Source organism: Molothrus ater, chromosome 10 (assembly GCF_012460135.2).
Source record: "Molothrus ater isolate BHLD 08-10-18 breed brown headed cowbird chromosome 10, BPBGC_Mater_1.1, whole genome shotgun sequence".
In the NCBI taxonomy this organism is placed as follows: Eukaryota; Metazoa; Chordata; class Aves; order Passeriformes; family Icteridae; genus Molothrus; species Molothrus ater.
The window spans coordinates 3,191,053-3,215,308 of record NC_050487.2 but is presented as its reverse complement, the minus strand read 5'-3'; the positions used below and the strand labels follow the sequence as shown (position 1 = coordinate 3,215,308).

General features: G+C 41.4%; 1 protein-coding gene across 1 annotated transcript; it reads left to right on the top strand.

The window, feature by feature from the left end:
• Positions 1 to 3,170: 3,170 nt before the first annotated feature.
• On the top strand, positions 3,171 to 23,967 carry NMNAT3 (nicotinamide nucleotide adenylyltransferase 3). The gene is made up of 5 exons (XM_036388832.1): positions 3,171 to 3,255; positions 11,130 to 11,266; positions 17,642 to 17,825; positions 21,683 to 21,789; positions 23,090 to 23,967. The coding sequence occupies exons 2-5, from the start codon at positions 11,158 to 11,160 to the stop codon at positions 23,497 to 23,499; spliced, it is 810 nt and encodes a 269-aa protein (XP_036244725.1). The 5' UTR covers positions 3,171 to 3,255; positions 11,130 to 11,157; the 3' UTR covers positions 23,500 to 23,967.
• Positions 23,968 to 24,256: the final 289 nt, after the last annotated feature.

Here is a 24,256-nt window from a genome sequence, read left to right as displayed (position 1 = left end):
AGGGCTCATGGAGAACTCAGCTTGGGATCACACCCAGCTCTCTGTTACCTTCAGTAAATTATTCTCCATTCTAAAGCATTTTATTTATGAAACATTTTCTTAAAAACTTATGTGAAGTGGAAACCTTATGGTTAAAGGCAGCAAGGCAGAAGTGCACACCTGTGATGATGCAGTTTACAACAAAACTGGTGAAGGACAGAACCTCAGGCAGCACAGAACAGCTCCCACTGGCACCAATGGAGCCTCATTAATTTGTGCCCACTCACCAGGTCATCCTTAGTTTTTCAACCTGATGCACAAAATTTAACCTTTGGATTGGCTGTCTTTTCTATAAATGGAATGTTTCTTATATATTGACAAAATAAGTAACAGGAATTCAAACTCTAGGAAGAGGAGCTACTACTTTTCAGGAAAAACTTTATATGTTTAGTGTGGTCAGCCAAAATAAGTGGTGCATTATGCACAGGATGACAGTGTCATAAAGTTTTTTAAAATGGACTTTTGTCTGTCAAAGGGAGTTGGGGAATTGCTTTTTCTACTAAGTTCTAGATCCTTTTGTAAGAAAGATTATTTCTACACACATTAGTTCATTTCAAAACTGCTAATCTGATTTTTCATCATTATATAATCCTACAGTTTTTAAAAGTTAAGCACCTATGGTCTGGACTCCTTATGGTATAAGAAATTGCTTGAGTACACTTTGTCCAACACACTCCCTGTTTTAAAAAAATGACAAAAGTCACTAACAATAATAGTTCCTTAATATCTCAAATTGCAAGTTGTTGAAGAATGAAACTTGATGTGAACAGAGCAGGACCAACTACAAGCATGGAAATGTCATGGAGAAATACACAGCCACACACAATTTCAGTTCAATGTCAGCATTTCCCACACTGCCACTTTACCCCCCTGAAGTTAAACCTCAAAAGTGCAAACTCTGCTCCCAGTCTGAAACCAAAACCCCACTGCCAAAACCATCTCTTGGTCAGCTTTCAGCAAGGGCAACAAAAGATCTGAAGTACATCTCATGGCCTCTGTGTAGGAGTGAAGCTTCATCATTTGCATGTGTATTTCACACAGTAGAGCTTAAAAATGCATTCCACAATCCTATTTATTATTTAGCATTATGTCAGACCAGAGGAAAATTTGTATTTCCTTTCATCAGTACAGAAACCAGGTTGTTTGTGGTGGACTCTAAACCTAACTGCTGACATTTTGATGTCTCAAGAAACTGGATTTTATATGCCTAAAAATTAAAGAAGCAAATTATTTAGAACTCTCTGGACTTCACTTTTTGCAAAATGTATTTAACACACTTTTCATCACATTGGCGTATTTTGCAAAATGTTCCATAGCTGATGGAGAATGAGATGACTTTGTGAGGCCATTGGAGAAAGCTGAGCTTCATGAAGGGTAAGGTGACTGTGTCTTTGCAAACACACCATGTGAAACTCCTTGTAGACAGGGCCAGGGACTCACACACGGGGAGGTGATGGAAGAGACTATCAGCTCTAGAAAATGGTACTCATTGGCACAGACTGCTGCTCAGCCAAGGCCCTGGTAAATTCCTGAGCTTAAAGAGAAGGAGCAAAGTCTTAACAGAGTTATGAACAGTGTTTTGTTACATAAAAGAACAAAAGAAAGGGGGGTACATAGTAGAGAGGGACATGGAGTAGGGGATGCAAGAAGTGCCTTGTGAGAACCCCAGCTGATGGGGAGAGCAAGAGGGTGATGAGGACGGGAAATTAGGGCAAAAATGGGGCTGTGTCCCCCAGCCATGGGAAAAATCCCATGGGAAATGCCCCATGGGCCTCTCCCTTTATTTCAACGAAGTTACAGGAGTCCTCTGTCTCCTTTTCAGACACAAAACTCCAGTGAATTTTGCCACAGGTTCATTACTCTGCGCCTCGCAAGGCGACACAGGGCCCACTCTCAGTAACAGCGGGAAGCTGAAAGTTTGGGAGGTCACCCTCAGGTGACAATGAAAACACACTCACTGCTGTGGAAGGAGGCAAGGCTGCTGCTGTGGAGGTCACCTTCAGGTGACAATGAAAACACACTCACTGCTGTTATAAATGAGAAGCTTGACCAGGCCAATATTCAAGCAGCAATCAATTGATTAATTAATATGGTAAAGTATGAGCAATACAGCACTGGGTACAGTGGAGGAAGTTTTCCCTCCAACTGCACACCCATAGTTGAGGCTTATAGGGTACTCATCAGCTTTCTCAGCAGTTTCTATCAATTTTACCCATCAGCAGTTTCTATTCCCAATTTTTACGTCACAATTCTATACACTATCGTGATTTAGTTTTTCTCAGGATGTACATCCCAAAAGGAGTATCCCAGGAGGTGGTGGTCCAGTTTCCGAAAGAAGGAAGGAGTATTTCATCTGGTGAAGTTCAGTTTCTTGATTGCAAGGACTGTAAATCTCATAACAGTGATGTCCAGCTTCCCTTGATCGAACCTATTAGTCCTTGAGTTGATGTTCATCTTCCTTTCTCAAGCTGCATGTTTCCTTTTTATATATTCTAAAGCTATAGTTTCAAAAGATCCTTAGTACAAGCAATATTCTAAAATGATACTTCAAAAGGTTATAATTGCAAAACTCTTTAAGGCTTACAAGCAGAAAGTTCCTGTCAAAAAGCCACATCCTTAAAGCTTTGATTCAAATGCTCCCAAATCAACCTAAGACTTATAAAGGTTATTTGCAAACAAAGGATAGGCTCAAAGGCCTTCTTCCATGCTTTATTTTCAAGCCTCTCATGCTTTATTTTTCTCAGTTATTATTAGAATTCGTCTTAATAACTGTCCCATGGTCGGTTTCCACACATATTACAATCACAAATACACACGTTGCCTGTGTGTACCTGACATTAAACACAACTTTGTATTCCACACTGCTGTGGAAGGAGGCAAGGCTGCCGCTGTGGAGGTCACCCTCAGGTGACAATAAAAACACACTCGGTGCTGTGGAAGGAGGCAAGGCTGCGCTGTGGAGGTCACCCTCAGGTGGCAATAAAAACACACTCGGTGCTGTGGAAGGAGGCAAGGCTGCCGCTGTGGAGGTCACCCTCAGGTGACAATAAAAACACACTCGGTGCTGTGCAAAGAGGCAAGGCTGCCGCTGGGCAGCGGCGCTGGGGGAGGCCCGGCCGCGCGGGGCCGGCCCCGAGCCTGCCCCGAGCCTGCCCCGAGCGTGCCCCGGGAGCCGGGGGCAGCGCTGCCAACCGCGCGGGCCCCGCTTGTCCTGCGGTAAGCACGGAAGGACGGACGGACGGACGGATGGGAGCAGGGGAGGAGCCGGCCGGTCCGCGGCGGGAGTCGGGAGCGGCTGCGGGCTCGGGCCGGGGCGCGGCGCGGAGCGGGCGCTGAGGGCATTGCGGGCAATGCGGGCAGGCCGCAAAGCCCCGGCCGCGGCTGCGGGCTGGCCACGCCACGCCCCCGATGAACGCTTATCCACCACCATATAGACATATCTACTACATATATGTGTGTGTGTTTGTGTGCGTGTGTTTTAAACAGAATGCTTTTTTTCCCGTCTCCCCTCTCCCTGCCCCAACACCTAGCCAAGTGCAGTGAGGGTTAAAGAGGACAACGGCAGTTATGGTTACTTTTGTTTATTTCAATCCATCTGGCTTTCGCCGCGTAACTTACTCGTCTTTTTCCCCGGCTTTAAGAGGGTGCAGCAGCTGCTGTTTGATTTTATTAACAATGCACGGTGTTTGTTTTTTTTAAGCTTTGTAGCAATACAGTCATGTGAGCTCATTTCCCGGCTTTGATTTGCTACTGAAGTCTGGTTCCACTGCGTGTACCAGTAAACTGCGTTCGTGCCTCTAAGTTCAGAAATGCGAATTTCAGAATTTATGCTGTGACAACCTAATTAGCATCGAGATATCTCAAAGACCTTTGAGAAGTGCAGAGCTGAGTGTGGGGAGCACGAAGGACACAACAGGTGCCAGTGCCGTCAGAGGGGAATTTGAGCTTGTGCCTTTTAAAATAATTTAATGAGTCAAACTGGATTTCATAGCAGGGATGATTCCTGAGGATTTAATTGCTGCAGTGTTTCAGTCGCAGGTGGAGCTGTCAAGGCCCAGGTGCCTGCCCTGGCCCAGCAGGTGCCACTGGAGCCCTACCTGTGTCCCAGCCTGACTGTGCCTTCCCCACGGCACTGCTGAGGGTTGTGAAATACAAAGCTGTGTTTTCTGTCAGGCAGTGTGTGTATTTGTGACTGGGATATGTGTGGAGACCAACAATGGGACAGTTGCAAATTCCAATAATAACTGAGGAAAGTAAAGCATGGAAGAAGGCCTTTGAACCTATCTTTTGTTTGCAATTAACCTTAGTTGATTTAGGAGCATTGGAATTAAAGCGTTATGGATGTGGCTTTTTGCTTGTAGCCAAGCCTTAAAGAGTTCTGCAATAATAACCTTTTGAAGTATAATTTTAGAATATTGCTTGTATCCTTAAAACTATAGCTTTGGAATATATATAAAGGAAATATGCTTATCTCACACCTTAATAAAGCAGAGAAAAGCAGCTTGAGAAAGGAAGATGAACATCAACTCAAGGATTTATAGTTTCGACCAAGGGAAGCTGGACATCACTGTTATGAGATTTACAGTCCTTGCAATTAAAAGGTGGACCCACATCTGGGGAGCTGGACTCCACCAGATAGGATTCGTCTTTCTTCTTTCAGAAACCAGGACCACCACCATCTGGAGATGCTCCTTTTGGGATACATCCTGAGAAAAACTAAATCACAATAGTGTATAGAATTGTGACGTAAAAATTGGGAATAGAAACTGCTGAGAAAGCTGATGAGTACCCCTATAAATACCTGTAAGCCTCAACTATGGGTGTGCAGTTGGAGGGAAAACTTCCCCCACTGTACCCAGCGCTGTATTGCTCATACTTTACCATATTAATCAATCAATTGAATATTGGCCTAGTCAAGCTTCTCATTTATAACAGGGTGTGCAATTACTGCTCAAATGCTGGTGTGGATGTCACCCTCTCACCAAGCACTGTGCATTTTTCTGAACAATAATTAGCAGAAATGAAGAAATTTGCCATGCAGGGTCACAAAGTATAATGGGGAGCTTCAAAAACATAAGAAATGCCATGCAGCCCAGTGATCTGGCACAGGCAGGTCCTGCTCTGTGCTCTGGAAATCCTGCCTCATGCTGTGGGTGCTATATATAATTATTTTGCATTTGAGTGTTCTGCAGTAGCACTGCTAGGGATTTCATTAGCTTGCTGCCTTGTAAAACCAGCTTTATAAGAGGTGATTTTCGTGATTGAAGATATTTTCTTTAGTACTTAAATTTATCTTCCATTTGTGTGTGAGCTCAGTTTCTGAAATTTGCCTTAGGATATGCTAAGTGTGTTTTACTAGCTGAAAGAAAATTACAGAAGTGTTGATAGACAAAAAATCATTCTGAATGGCTTCTCAACAGGAACTCTTGAAGTTTTAGCAAGAGTTTGTTTTGACAGATAAGTTGGTGCTTTCACTAAATCAGCAGTTTGTTTGCTTAAAAATAGGCTCCCAGAGCTGCAGTTCTGTGTGAATCCTCTCTCTCTGTAAATCAGTATATTGTGCATTGTGGATGACTGACTCGTACATGCAAACAGAAGGAGGACTTGGAATAGTTTAGACAATTCTTCTGTAGAAGAAGAGAAACCTTATTTATTAGTGTGATATGGGCACAAAGAATAGGAAGGGAGTGTCAGATGTTGAGTGATCACTAGGATTATTGGAGCAGTAATTATAAGATCATGCTGCAGGAAATACAAGATACAGGAGGTGATCATATTCTCTTGAGTTGTGGAAATGCTGCAAAACTGTGCAGGGAGTGGTGTTGTGTGAGGCCAGTGAGATCCTGCAAACTACCCAGCAAACACTGGCTACGAGGTGTTGGCCACTCTGGACTTTTTTACTTATTTTCTGGGTTAGTGGAGTATCACTGGCCTTATCACCAGATGAAACTGCTGCAGAGCTCTATGTCTAAGTATGGTCAAGTGTTTTATGAGCAGTTAGAATATAATTAATGCCTTTTGTACGAAATGGGATTATTTCATTATTTTCCCTGATACAGAAAAATAACATTAAGGATGTTATTAAAATCTGAAATAACCTCAGAATATTTAGTAAATGCACAAATAGGGATGTTAAAGATATGGCAGTTTACTGTTGGTGTGCAGGAATAGTGGTTTCAGAATTCCATGTTGCTGAGTTGTTGTATTCCTTGTTGCAGCCTGTAAGCATGATTTTGCAGGTTGATTAAGAATGTTAATAACATATAATATTCTTAAGAATACTCAGGAAAACATATAGGATATTATCATGGGAGTATCTCTGAGGATAATTTAGTGGCTGGACTCTGGGACCAGACACTCTTGTGCCCCGCTGTGGAATTCTAGTTACAAACTTGCAGCAGCTCACAGGCTAAAAAAATGTGTTGTTCACTTGAATCTCAGGCTCTGTTTTGTGTGTGTTGAGAATATAATCTTTGTAACCTTGTGCTAAGCAATAATTCTGCTCTAATTTTTCAGAGTACAAAACTGGTTAAAGGCAATGCTGTGTTCATTATTAACTGGAGGTTCAATATTTGCATGTATTTCAGACTGCATGAGCCCTGTGCTCAATTTATTATTTATATTTCTTGTGCTTTGTCAGTGTGTGCTTTTTGTGGTGAATTTTCTCCTTTAGACCCTTTAGACTGCTGATTCTCTGTAGCAGTGGAGCAGAAAGAGTTGGGATTGGAAACTGAAAACAGAGAAGTAGTTTCATTCAGAAGAAAAAACTCATTCCAAGTAAATGGAGCCATAAGTTATGTTTAGGTTTTAGAGATGTAACTGATGGAGAGGTTTTGTTGGTTCTCCTGTGGAAGGGAACACAGCCTGAAATGAAGGAATGGCAAGAGTGAAGTGTGCAGTGATTTGAAGAATTATAATCTCAGGAGAGGAGGAGACACTTCAGCTCAGGCTGCTTTCTCTGGTTGCTACCAGGGCACTTGGACTTTGGGCCACAGGCAGTTTTCTGTGAGGTGACTTGTTCTCAGAGAACTTTTTCTTTTGCTGGGAAAACTTGCTCCCCAAAGTGAGCAAGTCTGTCTCAGGCAAACCCCCCTGTGCATTGTCAAAGGCAGCATTTGCTGTGGTTTGAGCCATCTTCTGTGTTAGATGTGAAAAAGCCAGATGATTTTTATAGGCTTGGATGAGTTGCTGCTCTGGTGAATACTGCACTGAGGAGGGGAGCAGATCTTGGGATTTCTCTGAAGCTCCAGTGGGACTTGTGTTCTCTGACTGAAAGTCTGCTGTGGGGATTGGAAGGAGCAGCTTCATGGTTCTGATACAGGGAATTTGATAGGAAATGATGTATCCTGTCATGGCTTTCAGTGAAAGTCAAACAAATGGGCTCCACCTGAATCACTGGAATTTAATGATAATAATATGATCACCATGTGGCCCTGAAAAAGCTGTTTTGGAGGGTTACAGCATCATATCAGGCTGTGTGTAATATATATGTCCTCCTTGTAAAATCCTTTGTGGCTGGAGTGAGTAACTTCTTGATGAGTAAATTAAATACTCATTTAATTTACCCCAGATTATACATTTTCCATTTTTCCTCGCCCAGGTACATCTGTTCATTATTAAAGGGAAGGAGGGGATATACAGGTAAATATTTGTCACTGTTGTGGAGGATTGCTTTTGGTGACAGCAAATGCTGGGAACTTCCTGACTGGAGTAACTTCTCTATGGCAGCAGAGAATTATTATTATTATTATTATTATTATTATTATTATTATTATTATTATTATTATTATTATTATTATTATTATTATTATTATTATTATTATTATTATTATTAACAGCATGAGAAACTCTCATATCCAGTCATATTTTTAGGGATATTTGTGTACTGTGGTTTGCTGCGATTTGGGTCAGCTACCAATGTAGTTTTATTTCCTGATTTTCAAAATCTGTCTCACAACTCTAATACTTTTAGTGTCACTTGGTGTAACTCAGCTGGTCCCATTGCATCTGCATGAATTTCTATGAAGTGATGATGTGGCCCAGTAAAAGAATGGAATCAGGCAGCTTTGAACTTGTTCAAATCTAAATTTCATCTAAATTAATCTAGATTCCCCCTCACAGGAGGAGATAATGCTTTAATCCTGTGCTAGGATTTGGTTTATTTCTGCTTTTTGCAGAAATGTTTCCCTCAAGGGTGAGTGACTCATAGAGTGCACGTATCAGTGTCTTGTTCCCCAGTTTACTAATTTAACAGCTCGTGAATCAGACTGTGCTGCTCAGCACTCCATTCTGCTGCTGATAATTAATCAGATATGGCTCTAATTACTGACTTGCAGCAGAACTTAAGCGTGGTCATCTGTAACGTCATCTGTTATTGGCAGAATCCAGGAATCCAGGCACCAGGGAAAGAACTTGCAGGAACTATCTAATGAAAACCATGATGCTTTGTCCATCATGAAACCTTTTTTGTACAGCTCGAGTGTGGCCTCCCCATCTGGAGGTGACTGCCCTTTTCTGCATTGCCACACGATGTCCCTGTTGTTGGAAGCTTCCCAAGCTGCAGACTGGGATATCTGGGAATGCACGGGCCCAGAGCAGGGCACACAGACTCTGTGTTTAAACTTCCCCCAGTGTTTGATTTCTCAAGGGAGCTTAGCAGAAAAATCAGTTTACTCTCTTTTTTTTCTGTTCCTTTGAGTAAGGTGTTCTAATGATTTGAAGCCCCCCAGGAAATTAATACCAGCTGAGATAGCAACTAAATCAGAAAGTTTTGTTTCAAATACTAAAAGTTGTCCTGGACCTATTAAATAGGTGTAGGGTGTGCCATATTTGGGGATAGTAAAAGTAAAAACACTGATTAAAAAAAAAAAATATATATATATCTGGGATGTTTGTGAGTTTATAGATGTATAATACCTTGTGAGATGCTTTTTCATTACATGTTTATTTTCTAGAAGTACAATCTTGGTTTGTTGCTTTGGGTTTTTTCTGTTTTCTCTTTTGGTTTGTTTGTTTGGTTTTTTGGTAGTAGTGGTGGTTTGATTTTTGAATTTCCATTGTCAGTATGTCAAGTTATCACTAAAAGTCACAAGCTGAAGTCTTTCCCTGGAGTTTCCAAGGTATAAATGAGTAAGAGCTGCAACAAAACTGTCCAACACCTTTGTTTCAGGTGAGAAGTAGAGTAGTCTGTAGAATTAAAAGCAAAGCAGAAGCAGTCATTCAGTTGAGATGGCAAATAAAGGAGCAGCTATGGAAATATAAACTGCACTTGATCAGAACAGGAGGGAGCACAGGGGGCTGTGAGCCAGCAATGAGAGCTCCATCCAGAGGCTGATGCTGTGCTCAGTTTCAGGGCAGAAACACCTTCCCCATCCAATGGAGATGCATTTAGAGAATTGCTGATACCGAACAAAAGAACAGTTTTGCTTTTTTCTGAATAAAGAAGCTATACATAGAGTTTTCATGTGTGAGTTTTTGTGTCAGCACAGGACAGTAAAGCAGAGGAGAGAGCAGGGTGCAGTGAAAGGAGCTTCCTCCAGCTGCTCCCATCACAGACCATAAAACTGTGGCTGTCTTTCAGTGGCTCTACAGCCAGCAAGTGTTTTCTCCCCACTATGTCTCCCCTAATGTGATGAGAAATGAGGGAAGTAGAATAAAAACATTATAAAACAATTGTATTCAGTACTAAATGCTGGAGGTACAGATAGCACTTAATGCTTCAAAGGATTTTCTCAGTAAAAAGGTTCAAATGTCAAAGGTACAAGAAGTCACAAATGACAATATTAACACTTGTTACTTGGTGCACTGAGTGCTGTTCCATGGTACAGTCCCAGTCTTCAGGTTGTAAATACTCCATAAATGAACTGATCGGGTTGGCAGCTATAAAACATGGACTTGACATGGATTTAACCATTATTAGTAAATTTTTCTGAGTCAGAGAAAGGGGAGAGGGAAAAAGGGACTGTAAGAACTGGTAACTACAAGAAGTGGGCTCTGAGCTACAGCTACAGTGCAGGAGGAGAATGAGATTTGGCTGATCAGAACACACAATCTGTGCTGGGTTTGGTCTGTTATCCCAGGACAGGATTCTGAAGTTTGGGATGCAGGTGTCTCCTGCAGGAAGCCAGTTCTGTTTGATGGGGGGGCTGGAGGCCAGGGAAGGGAGGAGAGTGGTGTTTGTATGATGCACACGTGTGAGCAATGTAGAGATTTCAAATTCTAGGAAAAGACTTTGGATTTGCAGACATGGATGCGGGACACAATTGTTTTTATCATGCCAGTTGTATTCTGGATTAGTTTTAAAAGGAATTATGCAGGTAAATAGCTCCAAGCACAGTGGATTTAAACTGATTTTTGCTACATTTTTAGTAGACGACTGGCAGTTTAACCAAATTATGACAGGGTTTTGTGTAAACACCCCTGCAAGGTTCCTCCCAGCTTTTTAATGCCCTGCAGATTGCCTGACACAGCTGTGCTTGCTGTTCCCTGCTGCTCCCTCTGCAGCCTGCACTGTCCATTGCTCTGCAGTCCCGCAGAGGAGCCACGCATGCCAATGCTGATCATGTGGCAGGGAGTGTTTGCCAGCTGCCTGAGCCCCAGTGCTGCCTGCCCAGCTCCCAGGAAGTCCCGCTGTAGGATTGGGTGTTGCACGTGAGGTTTTGTCACACCTTGCAAAGGTTCATTGAAGGCAGTTACTTAAAAAAAAATTGCTTTTGTAGAAGGCCTGCGGGTTCCAACGTTATCAATGGCCACAAAGACAGAACAAGACCTTTCTAATAAAAGCAAGTTAAAAATTAAAAGGAAGTAAAAAAAAAAAAAATTGTCAGGATTTAGTAACAGGAATGTAAATTTCTAGAAGTACGTTGCAGCCATGTCTGTGTGTGTGGAAGCAGAATGTGTTGGTGTTTTCCTAATTAATATCCAGGAGCAGCCGTGCTCCTGAGCAGGTGCTGAATGCTGGGACAGGGCTGATCTCTGGACACTGCACTGGTGCTCCAGGAACACCCAGTCCTGGAAACAGCTCCTTTTAGTTCAGGAACCAAGGGCAGACTCCTCTTTCTCAAGTTTGTCTTGTAATTTTTTTTCTTCAGGGAGGAGCTGTAATGTTTTGCTGTGAGGATGAGGAGCAGGATCCCTGTCATCCTGCTGGCCTGTGGCTCCTTTAACCCCACCACCAACATGCACATGCGTTTGTTTGAGCTGGCCAGAGACCACCTGCACCAGACAGGTCAGTGAGGCCTGGGAAAAGCAAGAAGGAGTTTTAATACTCACTGAGATCAGCTCTTACTTTACAGCTGGGTTCATTTTCTTATTCTTTACTGGTAGTAATGTAAAGCTTTCATGGGATATTCAATATAGAAAGTCTGGCATTACCTCAATGTATAAGCAAGTATAATGATTGCTCCTGCAAAGAGAGTAAAAGTTTTATCAGCAGTTTGAGGATCCTGCTCATGGCACTGGCTGAACCTTGTGAAATAATACGGTTAATAATTTTGAAACTTAGGAAGATCTTTTATGTTCTAATTCTGTGCTTTTCTGATACAATGTGTTTCAATATGAAGAAGGGTTCAGTTTTGACAGCGGGGGGAAATTGGAGAAAAGATGAAATGTTAATTATTCATTATCTGTCTTCACTAAGAGGCGCTTCATCTATCCTGAAAAAAGATCAGAAAAGCAAGATGCCACAGGCTCGAATGTTTTGGCAACAAAAGAGCAAGGTGGTAACATCAGGAATTTAAGAAAGAATCAGAAATGCCACTGGAAAGCCTTGAACTCTAAGCTTGAGCAGCTCCTTAGTTGCTCAGGGATTTTTTTTTTCCATCTGCAGCTAATATATGCAGTTATGTTTTTGGAAATGGGTGGGAGGGAATCATTATTTATTGGAATCTGACAGAGAGGATCCTAGGGAGGTGGTTCAGTAGGAGCCTAAACTGCAAATAATAGTAAAAGGAATTTGGCTGTCAAATTGAGCAGGGGGGAGAGAACCTGGGAACCCACTGATACCAGTGTGCAGTAAAAGCAGCAGTTGCATACTCAGAATATCCTGTGAGGAAACTTTGACTGTCATGAGGAGGAATTACAGAGCTGGCTCTGAGAGCAGCCTCTACAAGTCCGTTTTCCTTGAACTAACATTATTTTGTTGCTCCTGCAGGACTAGAAATAAAGGGTTAAAAAGAGATTTTCATTTACTTTTTTCACTGTAGTTTTGTAACTGATTCTGCTGCCCAGCTCTGCACAGAGTAGAAAGGTAATATGAGACCAACTGGTAATTCTGTTTAAGTCATAAATTGTAGTGCAGTAACATTTCTCTTTGCCTTTAAAGAAGGACTGAACTGGGAAATTAATTATTATTCTGTCCCAATCAATTTAATGTCTGGTCTGCCCCAGGGTCAGTTTAGAAAGACTCCTCCCCTTACTCAGGATAGTTTGTTTAAAATCCATTAACAATCATATTAAAAATGAAATTTTGAAAGGTTGAAATGGAAATTGTGCATTATATTATACCTGATGTCAATGCCTAGTTCTGGGTCGGACTTGCCTTTTGGCTTCTTATTTTAATTTGTGAAGCCTTACAAGTACAAGGACTTTCTGCATTGGATAATCCTTTGGTGTCTGGGTTGCTTACAGCATTGTCTTTGCCCTCTCTGAAAGCTTCACCCAGCATGACAGCCAAGTCAGAGCCCTCAGTTTGCCTGCAGCAGCTTTCCCCACCCCGAGCAGAGGGGGCTGCCCTGCAGGAGCTCCAGGAGCAGCTGGATGTGTTTGTGCTGTGTGTATGGCTGTATGGGTTGGATGTGTGGCTACTCAAACCCCACCTGTGGCCCCTCCTCGACAGGGAATGCAGTTTCTCAAGCAGAAGGGGTTGGCAGCATGCTATAAAAATGACTGATTCTGGATGCCTCTTTTATAGCAGAACCGTTCCTCCCCAGCAAATTTATTGGTCATTCTCTCATGGTTTCAGCCCCTTTTGGGGTTAGCAGGGAAGAAGAGGAGAAATTGGAGCTTATTTGCTGAGAAGAAGCAGCAGCTGCAGCCTGGGAGCTGATGGAGGGGCTGGAGAACAGGAGTTGTCTGACTTGAGGCAGCAGTGATTCCCTTTCAGAGGGAACAGTGCACTTTGGAGCTGACATCCACACTGGATGCCTGAAATGAGTGAGGAATTAATTAGTTGATTAGTGTGAGGGACGTGTTTCCTAGGCTTGGGAATGGCTTCATCCTCCTGCTGCTCCATCACAAATCAGGCTGAAAGGATGAGTTGGGCCATGGCTTGGCTGGAGTTCAGCACCAACCCTGGAAGTGTTCCAAGGACGTGTGGATGTGGCACTTGGGGACATGTTCTAGTGCTGAGTTACTGGTTGGACTCAGTTATCTTAGAGGGCTTTTCCAACCTCAACACTTGCAGAATTCTGTGACTTCAGAGGCAGCTTTCAGTGCCTTGAATGATGTGACTGTCCCTGGTGTGCATCCTGACTGACATCTCCAGTAATTCTGTCTGCCAGCTTTTTGTACATCACATCAGTTTCTAATGCTGCCTAATCTTATTTTTCACACATCCCTATTTTAAGTAAGACATTTTATTGGGTTTCTTTAAGTGCAGTTTCATTGCCACATGTCAAGTAATTCATCCCTTTTCTGTTAATATCAGCTAATAAATCTTGTCATGCTGCCTTTTAAATACAACACACATAGCTGTGTGTGCCTGAATGACTCAAATCATTCTCTTTACCTGGATTTTCTGTCTACTCTTTTGAATCTGGCACTTTACACATCGTCAGACAAAGCTAAAATTTTCCAATATTCAGTCCCTTGTTTTAAAATTGTTTTTTGAAACATGCAGTGACTGTGACAGATGCCTTTAGAGTATGAATACCTAATATCAAATACTTTTACTTCTCTGTGACTTTATTCCTCATTTGACCATAAAGACCAAAGAAACAGAACTAGAATCAATCTATCTGAGATATTTTTAATCTTGTTTCCCAAGTGTTGACAGTGGAGGATACTTACATCCCCAAGTTTCCAGGTGAGACCAAAAGCAATGCAGGTCAAAGGAGGAGGGTGTGAAAGACAAGCTGTTTTATCTATGGCAAGACAAATGCCAGGGGAAGGTGAAGGATAATGAGTTATTATCTTATGAAAACTGGGGAAAATGGGACACCATTACTGGGTTGCTATCATAGTCCTGCTCTCTGCAACCCCAAGTCCGGTCCAGCCAGAGGGAACGTGGCAAAAACAAACAGACAGGAACAAGGGACCTGCCCAGAAATAAAGAACTTTAATAGCAAAATAACAAAGGCAGAAACCTCATCATCTGAGGGGCAAGATCCAAAGACAGGGGGGCGTGGGAGCATAACAAGATACAGGGGTATTCTGAGGGTGAGGGTCCAGTCACCAACACGAGCTCAGAACATGACCTTGAACGTGACAGGATCCAAACTAACTGAGAACAAGAGCCAGAAACATGACCTAGTCTAGAATAGTGCCATTAGCATGCCATTAGCATGCCATTAGCATACTGACTCCCATGAGCACACTCTTCTCACCATGACCTGAGCAGGAAACTCCCTTTCAGTGTCCCACTTCCCAGGGTCTCAGGTTGGTGCCTCCTGAATGTGCTACTGAGGCTAAACCACTGCTCATCTCAGCTGCCTGCATTCCTCCAGCTCCTGTCAAATGAGAAATGAATTTAAATTGTGATTTCTTTCCCTTTAAATGACAACTTGTTATAGCACTGTATAATACCATAGTGTGAGAGAATAATTGTTGTTCACAAATCAAGTGGAATTATTTCCAATTTCAAATCAAGAGATGGACTTAATTATATACACATCTTTGCATGATGCATGTCAAATGCATCCCTGTTCACTGGCTAGGGTAACACCAGGGAGCTGCAGAGCTTCTCTTGGGGGATTTTCCCTTGACACTGAGAGGAAAATGAGTCGTGAGCAAGAGTTAAATGCATGGAAGTGTTTCATTTATTTGCTTTTCTGTAGTGGTTTTTTACTTTTGTTATTGACTTCTGGCATAATTTCTCCCAGTGAATTACAGACTTACTGCCAGAAGAAATTAATCTTGAGAAGCCCCACCAAAATACACAAACAATTTTGTATGAATTGGCATTTGATAAATTTGCTAATAATAAGCTAATTAAGCATTACAATCTATGTTAGTGTTTGTGACAATTTACAGTGACACCTTGATAACAGAAAACTAAATACCTATTTTCCTTAATAATCTCCTTTAACATGTTTGAGGGCCAATCTTTGTTTCATTCCTTTTGTTATATTTAGTTTTCTGAGCACCAGCCAGTTCTCCTAAACAGTTCTTAGAAAATATCAGTTCATAGCAAGAGGAACTTTTTTGCTGCTTTTGGTAGGTATATTTTGAAAAACAAAGCCACTTGAGGCCTGGAGGACTTTTACACATATTTAGGACAAGTAATAATAACAAACTACATGATGAAAACAAATAGAATTCCAGAGACATAGAATTTGAAGATAATTTTGGACCAAGGAAGGTATGAAACAACCATAATAGTTTATGGAGAGAGAAGAGAATTGCAATGGACATTAATAAAAGCCCGAGGTGACAGAATTTAATTATTTCATCTTCACACACCTGCCAAAACTGAGGGGCATATTTGAACAAGTGAACTTCTAAATAACTGAATTGGAAAGAAGTTATTTAGAGTCAGTAATAAAATTATTTCCTATATTTTGACAGCTAAAGCTTGTGTTTCTGTTTGGAAGGCTCTCGTGCATCCTGTTTGCACAGTGCTGGTTACTCCACTGTGAATCTTCTCAAGCCATTCCTGTGTTTGACTCTCTGAAGTGTTACCAGCCTTGCTTTTTCTCTCCCAGTTGGTTTCATTTCTGCTTGGGAACAAGCTGATATGGCACCAGAAGCTCTTACCTCATCTCATTTATGCAGCTCAAGGGCAGATTAGAGACTGAAATCTTTCCATCTCACAAGGATGTGGCAGACCCATATGCTTGGGTAGCATGAGCTCACAGAAATATGATTCTTTCATTTAATATACTCATTTCAGTTAGAAGGGAAGAACTTATGTCCGTAGAAATGTAAAGAAAGTGAAACATGGCAAATAAAATCATCATGTAGGAAAAACCTTTTAATAAGGTTAATGTAGTAGTGAATTCAAACTGCAGTTTGAAATAAAGTTTCCTTCCCTTTAAATGAGAAACGAATTTAAACTGTAATTTCTTTCCCTTTAAATGACAACTTGATATAGCACTGTATAATACCATAGTATGAGAGAATAATTGTTGTTCATAAATCAAGTGGAATTATTTCCAATTTCAAATCAAGAGATGGACTTAATTATATACACATCTTTGCATGATGCTGGAAAATTTTATCTTCCTCATTTTGCCTGTAATGAGAATATTTTAAAACAGAGGATGGTTTGAACTGACATCTTAAGAGGATGTAAATCTCATTGAATCTTACTGCTGGTTTTTTAAGTCCTATTCAATGAAGTTCTTTTGAAAATTTTATTACATCAAAATAAATGTGACATTGCTAGAGTGACATTTTCGTGTTGGAATATTAAATTGTCATGTACCAGTATCAGAAATGTCAGGGGTGCTGTTTTCCTTACAAAGCAATAAAGGTAGCATGCTGCATTGAAGTTTCTCTGTTAAAATAATTGAATTAGAAAAAAGGACAAGGATTTTTTTCCCTCCTCAGTGGCATATTTATCATAGTTATTTAAAATGCATGTGCTACATAAGAAATAATTTTATTCATTTCTGTTCAGCTGAAACACTCTTCCTCTCCTCTCAATTTCTCAAGGCTTGCAGCTTGTGGTGGTGCTTTATTTTTGTTTCCTGGTTTGGGGCCAGAACTGCAAAATCTAACCAGTCTGTTGTGTTATGTTGTGTTACAGGGGTAGGAAACCAGGGGCTTGTTGTCAAATGTACTTAACATGGTCAGCCAGATAGAAAGGCAGTTAGTGGCTGCTGAGCTGATGTGTGGAGCACAGTGCTCCAAGTCTTGTTTTAGACTCCATTAGCCCCATCTTTGTGCTTCAATCTTCTGATTTTTCTGAAGCACATCTATCACAGCTGCAGTAATATGCTGCAATTCTTGCTTTAACACAAAGGAAGGCCCAATGATTCTGATAAATAACAATGATCAGATATCTAAGAACAAAGAAGTGGTCAGTTAAGTCATTCTTTGCTCTGGCTATACCAACTGTACTAACTGGATGATGAAAATTAATTCCATCTAACAATTTTGATAGTGTGCAACATCAATTATTACTCTGTCTACATGGTTTAAAATTGTCTGTTTACTCAGCTTTCCTTTTTGGGTCATTTATTAGGATAAACATGATAGTAATTGTGAGCAGTTCACAGAGGAACAAAACATCTGCATTTTAATTTTTTAATTGCTGGGAATGGATTAATAACAAAACCCAAATCAAGTTGTCCATAGCATCTCAAACCTTTGCCCTTAACCATGATGTTACCCTTTGAAGAGGTTGGACTAGGTGAACTCCCAAGGCCCTATCCACCCTAAATTTTTAAGATTCTGTGAAGAGGATTTAATTTTCATGTTTTTCTTTTCTTTTTTCCCAAAGGAAGATATCAGGTGATTGAAGGCATAATGTCTCCTGTCAGTGACAGCTATGGGAAGCAAGGCTTGGTGTCAGCAAGGCACCGCGTGGCGATGGCCAGCCTGGCCCTGGAGACGTCTGACTGGATCCGGGTGGATCCCTGGGAGAGCCAGCAGGACACGTGGACAGAGACAGTGAAAGTATTAAGGTGATTACATCATCTTCTTGCTGTCTTTATGAAATTACTGACTGCCAAAAATCTGCCCTGTCAATGCACAGAACTTGCTCCTCTAAGACACTCAGGCAAGTCAGGACTCTCCACCAGGAATCTTCCATTTCCTTCCCCCACACCTGTGCAATAACCACGGTCCTGCCCTCATGTCCTTCAGGTAGTTGGATGCATGTGGAAAGCCTCTGCAAAATGATGGCCACTGCTGGGTTCTGCAGGAAAAGTTCCTGCCTCTCATGTTACCTTTCTTAGGTATAAGTCTCTAAGCAGGTGATAGAGAGCTTGTGATCAGAAGGTAAGAGAGTTCACAGATGATGCTGCTCTTCAGGAGCATCTCTGTTCCAGGTTAGCTATGGTAGCAGTATTATGCCTCCAGGTTTATCTGTTCACACATCCTTGTAAAGTTTTCTTATTAATGCTAATGGTAAATTAAGCCCAAGCCCATAACTGCTGATGTTTTCTTCAAAATCTCAGAGTTTGCTTTGGTTTTGTGCTGGGAGGAGAAATTAAACAAGTTGTCCAAAACTTGATGCAAGGACCTCGAAACATGTCCTTTCCATATGGTAATAAATGCATATGGGGCAGGGAATGAAAACACAAACTTCTTGTGCTAACTGCTCTCTGGAAAAGGTGCTACAGAAGGTAACAGATACCATTAAACTGGAAGCCTTCATGGAGGTCTACAGCAAATGTGCTGAAAGAGCTATCATTGATTTTTCATTTTTATCCCCATTTTCTAGGTGACTTTCTAAGTGGAAACAGGTGTTCAAGGCTCTAAATTGTGCTCTCCAACAGGTGCCCCAAAAGCTCTTGTAGCTCTTTGTGAAAGCAGTTAAAAGCCAGACCTGTTACTTTACAAAAGCATCCATAAGAATTCATTGGAAACTTAGAAGACAAAGTAGAGCCTTTTAGGTGTGCTTTTATTTGCTTCCTTGAAGGAACACAGACATCCAGTTGCTCCTGTTGCCCCTTCCCTCCAGGCAGCAGAGCAGGATCAGGGTGGGAGGTTTTCTATCTTTGCAGAAAACTCTATTCTTTCTCTAATCATTAACTGTATGTCCCAGTTTGAGAAGTCACCAAATGCTGTCCTACAGTATGGCCTGATTATAGGGCTTTTGTCCTAAACTCTAAACTTCAGTCAAACCATTTTCCTCCAGAGAAGCAGTCTCAGATCTTACAGATCAGGTGATCCTACTTTGGTCTTGCACAGCTCCAGCTGAAGTGAGTACTGCTTGCAAGACATGGTTCATAAATTATAAATCCACTTCAGAGTTCTTCAGGATAAGAAATCCAGTAAGTAAAACCTATATGAATAATTTTCTGCTCAGGCAATGTGGTATGAACAGCCAAGCTTCCCATCTGAACCTCTAGTTATATTAGGAAATCCACAAAATGTTAAAATGGATGCTTGTTAAGGCATCCATTATAACGAGAGCTTAAATCTTGTTTTGTCCACAAATGTTGATGTGTATTAATGAGCTGAACCAGTGCCATAATCCAGTGCTGAACCTTGTCCCTTGAATGGGGAAGCAGCATTTTGATGAAATGCAGGTGTTTGTGCCTTACATTGTATTTTAAGTGTCACAGGTGAAAAAAGGATTAAAAAAGAGCACATCCTTACTAAGTACAAACTAAGGCAATGGTTTGTTGTAGACTTGTTGTTCTTCACATTGGTTCAGAGTTAATCTGTAGGTTCTTCACTCCTCAAAAAACCAAGGACTAACTGCTGCCTTCACAATAAGCTCCCTCAGGTAGGAAACTTCACTACCAATAGAAACAGATTCTCCCATTGCAAGGCACAGGAAATCATTATTGTACCTAAGTGTCTCTTCTTATCAGTAGTTTGAGTTGTACACTTACCTGCAGTAGAACATTTAGTCCTGAAGCACATGAATGGCCTTTTCCTACAGTACTTGTTTTAACTGAGTGCGATAAAAATGTCACATTTCATCAAAACCTGGGGATTTTGCAGAGGATCCCAAATAGTTGTGACACAAAAGAATTTAAAGCAGCAAAGCTCAAATCCCACTTATGGCAGTGCTATTAAATGAGTATGGAAATCTTGGAGACTCTCCCAAGGCTTTTCTTAGAGAGGAGGAGGGAACATAATAGAGCTGTTTTCCACTTAGCTGCTGGTTGATGAGTATTCCTAGACAAGGAAGAAGTATTGTCAGTGGGCAAAGGACTGCATTCATTGCTCCTGTGCATTTGATTGGCATGCAGCTATACCACACAGTAATTAAAAATTGGCAAAGATCTGCATTACCCAACTTCTGTTGAGTTGTGCTTGTGATCTAGCTCTATAGTTACTCAAAGCTTCATACACAGTTCAGAAAACACTTGAGAAGCTGGCAGATGGGTTTGTCCTTTTTGCTGTGTCTAAAGTAATACAGCCCCACTTGCTGCAGCCCTTGAGCTGCTGAGCAGACCCAGGGCAGCTCAGACTTTGCAGTGTTTGTAACGTTGGTGCTGCAGGGAGCTCTTTGCCAAACGTTCTTGTTTTTGAATCCTGGCCCAAGAATGTCAGAGCACGACACGCAGTCGGTGTGCTCAGCTATACATAGCAGCAGCCTGTTTACAGCAAGGCAGGGTTAAAATTAGGTGTGTGGGAAGGCACAGACCAAGCTCCTGGTACCCACTCTCTGCTGCCATATGTGCCTCACCTTTTGGCTGTGCAGCTTTCCTGGCCAGTGACTGAGCACCAGAAATCACTGGAGGCTGCTTTGTAGCCTGCCTGGGTGTAGGTTCTTGACACATATGCAGCTTATTTGTATGGCTAAAGTGTTTGCTCAATTAGAAGAGTGTACTTTTAAATCACTAACCTGTGATTCCTTCCTTAGAGCAGACATTCTGAGGGTCAGCTGGGGCTTTGTACATGCACTGGATTCAGACTGTTCCTTGAAACTCAGAACCTTTGTGTTGCTGCAGTGGGATAAGAGCTGATGGTCACTGTGGCTCTACACATGCTGCAATGAAATTGGGCACAGCCTTGATTCTGTGTCTGCTTGTCCTGCCTGACCAGGAGCTTGTATCCTTGAAACAATGTTGGCCTGTGCAAATGTTAGCAATGCTTAGGCCTGGCTCAGTATGGTGCAAGGCAGGGACTGTTCTAAACAAGCAAGGTGGTGCTGATTTGGAAGGAAAAGGCCACTACCATGAGGTAGCAATACCATTATTGCAGGGGGTCCAGGGATGAGGAGTGATAAAGGATAAAGTAGCAGAAACCTGGAAAAACATGCAAAGCGATCCTTGCCTGCCTTCCTGGATCTGGACTCAATAAAATTAGAAGCACAGCAGATGTCAAAAATTTTATGAGAATTTTTAGTTTCTTGGAATTGTGATTCTTCTAATTAAAATAAACAGGAAAACAGCAAGGTGAAAACTCAGGGATCATATTTTTATGGAGAAGAGGAGGAGAGAGAACAAGAATGTCTCCTCCTCAAAACAGAGCACATGTTACAAAAACACTATAATGAGGGGTTGTATGTAGTCAAGAAATTTCAGCTAGTGATTGAAGTGAGATTTAGTCCTGTTTCAGGCAAAAAAACCTCCTCTATGTTTTAAATGTAGTAACTACCAAAATTGCCATAACAGTAGAATTTCAGAAAGAATTAACAAACCAGGATGCCATTAAGGAGATCACATGTGAATTCACAAAATGTAACTACATTGATACTAATCTCATGGCAGCACGAATGTGCCAAATTCCAAAAAAGTTACATTCCAATTCAAAGGGCAGAACAGTAGACCCTGTTCTGGAAGGGGAAAGTGCCAGGTTATCACTTTGTTGCCTGTCTGAGAATTACCTCACCCAGGAGCCTTTATTTTAAATGCAGGCACCATTATAATGAAGCACTCAGAACTTTCCAGTCCAAGGAGCTCACAAGAAACAAACATCCCACGGAAACTTCTACAGGGGACTCCCTTTCTTGCCAGCAACCAGGTTGGTTCATGACTGTAAACATGATGCTGTGTTTATCATTAAAAACTCTACAGCTTTACCAGATTAGTAGTGAGAAAATGGAACGTAGTAGCTGGTGAGTTTTGAGGGTTGGAGCTGCGTGCCAAAACCAAGCCATGCCAAATGCCAACGTAACTGCTGGGCAGTTGTTCTGTAATAGCTCCCACACAGAGAAGAGACCCTGGAGTTGTATTAATTCTTGATTTTATAAGCAAATCTTTAGCTCTGTCAGAGATGTACATTGTGGCCCTGCTTGTTTTGCAAAGCACAAAGAATACATTAATAAAAAATACAGGGATTGCTTAGAATTCTACTTTTGGTGTTAGACAATGGACAAAGTGTATGGATAGCACAGCAGTGATGCTGCCATGTGGCTGTTTGCTGGCCAGAAAAGCTCCTGTTGGCAGTAGAGGCATGGCAGGCTCTGGAAACAATGTCAGTTTTCAGTTCCCTATCTAATCATCTTCCCTAGCCCTATGGCTTGCCAGGATGGCTGCTGGATTTCTGAGACATTGCCTTTTTCCTCCAGTCTTGTAGCATCTCTTGGACATAATAATGCATTTCAGTTGTTCCTGGTTGTTAAGGAGTTGTATCTTTACAGTTGGTGGAGGAAAGAAGTCACACTTTTGACACATCATCACTGGAATGTTTCTTACATTCTGAATCTCTCCTTTAAGGTGTTTGTAGAAGACTTGCAGATGTGCTAACCATCAAATGACTGTAAAGTGAAGGCAAACCTCCTTTCCTCTTCATTTCACATGAATACAAGGCTGTGAAAGTACCTGGTCAATGTTTGTACAATGCTCAGGTGGAATAATGATGAGTGCTGTGGAAGAAGTTTGAGGAAAGAGTTCTGTGCTGGGGCCTAGGCAGTGAACAGCAAATAAGAAATAGAGACAATAAGGAACAGCAGGGCAGGATGGTGTGGAGTAGCCAGGTTCAACCAAGTCTAATCTTTGTGCTAAATTATTTATCTTTATTTCCTTCTTCCCCTTTTTGGATTGCTTGAGTGGAGTAAAAATTCTCCTTTAACTGTGTACAGATAATATTCAATATGCTTTGAATGATGATGAAGCAGGTGATAAAGTAGTTGTGACCAGACACATAAAAACCTAAACTGAATTTTTCTTGCAACTTTCTGAAAAAAGCCTGGAGTAAAGGTAAATTATTTTAAAAAGATTAAAAAAAAAATCTAAAGTGATGAGGTAAAACTGATTTTAAGTATAAACTTCCTAGAAGACTGAGAAAGAATAACATCTGTTATTTCCTTTTGTCTTTTCAGTTCTACCAGAATTGAAGCTGCTCTGTGGGGCTGATTTTCTACAGACATTTAAGACACCCAATCTCTGGAAGGAAGAAGACATCAAAGAAATAGTGGGAAAGTTTGGATTGGTCTGCATCAGCCGGGCTGGCTCTGATCCATCACAGCTCATCCAGGAGTCAGACCTTTTATCTAAATTCCAGCACAACATTTTTCTAGCGAGAGAGTGGATCCAGAATGAAGTCAGTGCGACGCAGATCCGCTCTGCCCTGCGCAGGGGGCTGAGTGTGAAGTACCTGATCCCAGACTCCGTCATTGCCTACATCGCGCAGCACAACGTCTACACCGCGGAGAGCGAGCGCAGGAACCAGGGCCGCCTGCTGCAGCCCCTCAGGCTGCAAAGCACAGCAGGAAACCCTCTGAGGGACTGATTCCTGCACTGTGTGCCCTGTCACATCACCACCCTTGTCATGGAGATTTCTTCAGAGAGTTGTTTCTTATTAATAATGAAGTTTCCCTTCATTTCCAAAATTTCTTGAAATCACGTGGTGTTTTAAATCCATGAACCTGTGTGTGGTAGTGTTCAAGTAAATTGGGATGCTCAGCTGTATAGTTTAAAATACACAAAGACCAGCTTCTTTGTGAAAATAAAAGCAAGGGGATCTTCACAATAAATATTCTTAGTATTTCAGTAATTTCAGTAAGTCAATAAATATGATTTAAGGGTCAAATATAGTACTTTCCTAACTTGCAATTCTGCAATCCTTACTGTTCTAAATCCAGCAAAATACAATGAACCATAACTTGAGAGAGAGAGAGATATGTTTAAATATATATTACTTCTAAAGTATGAATTTATAAGGCCCTGAATAAAAAAATTTTCATTTTTTGATCAAAAATTTTTTGATTTTGGTGATTTGGCCAAGACATGGAAATCAATCTTTGTTCCATGCAAGCACTTAAAAATGCACGTGCTACTTCTGCCACTTCTAAGGCTCTGGGTTCTCAAATGACAGGCAGTCCTCATCCCCACATTTACAGCTGTGTCTTGGTTTGAAAGACAGGTGTCTGCTGAGTAAGGCAGGAGCCTCCCTTGGAATGGAAAATGCAAACCCCGTCCTCTGGATTATTATAAATTTGAAATTAAGGGGCTCTCAGGCAAAGATACAAGGATACGAATAACAGTTC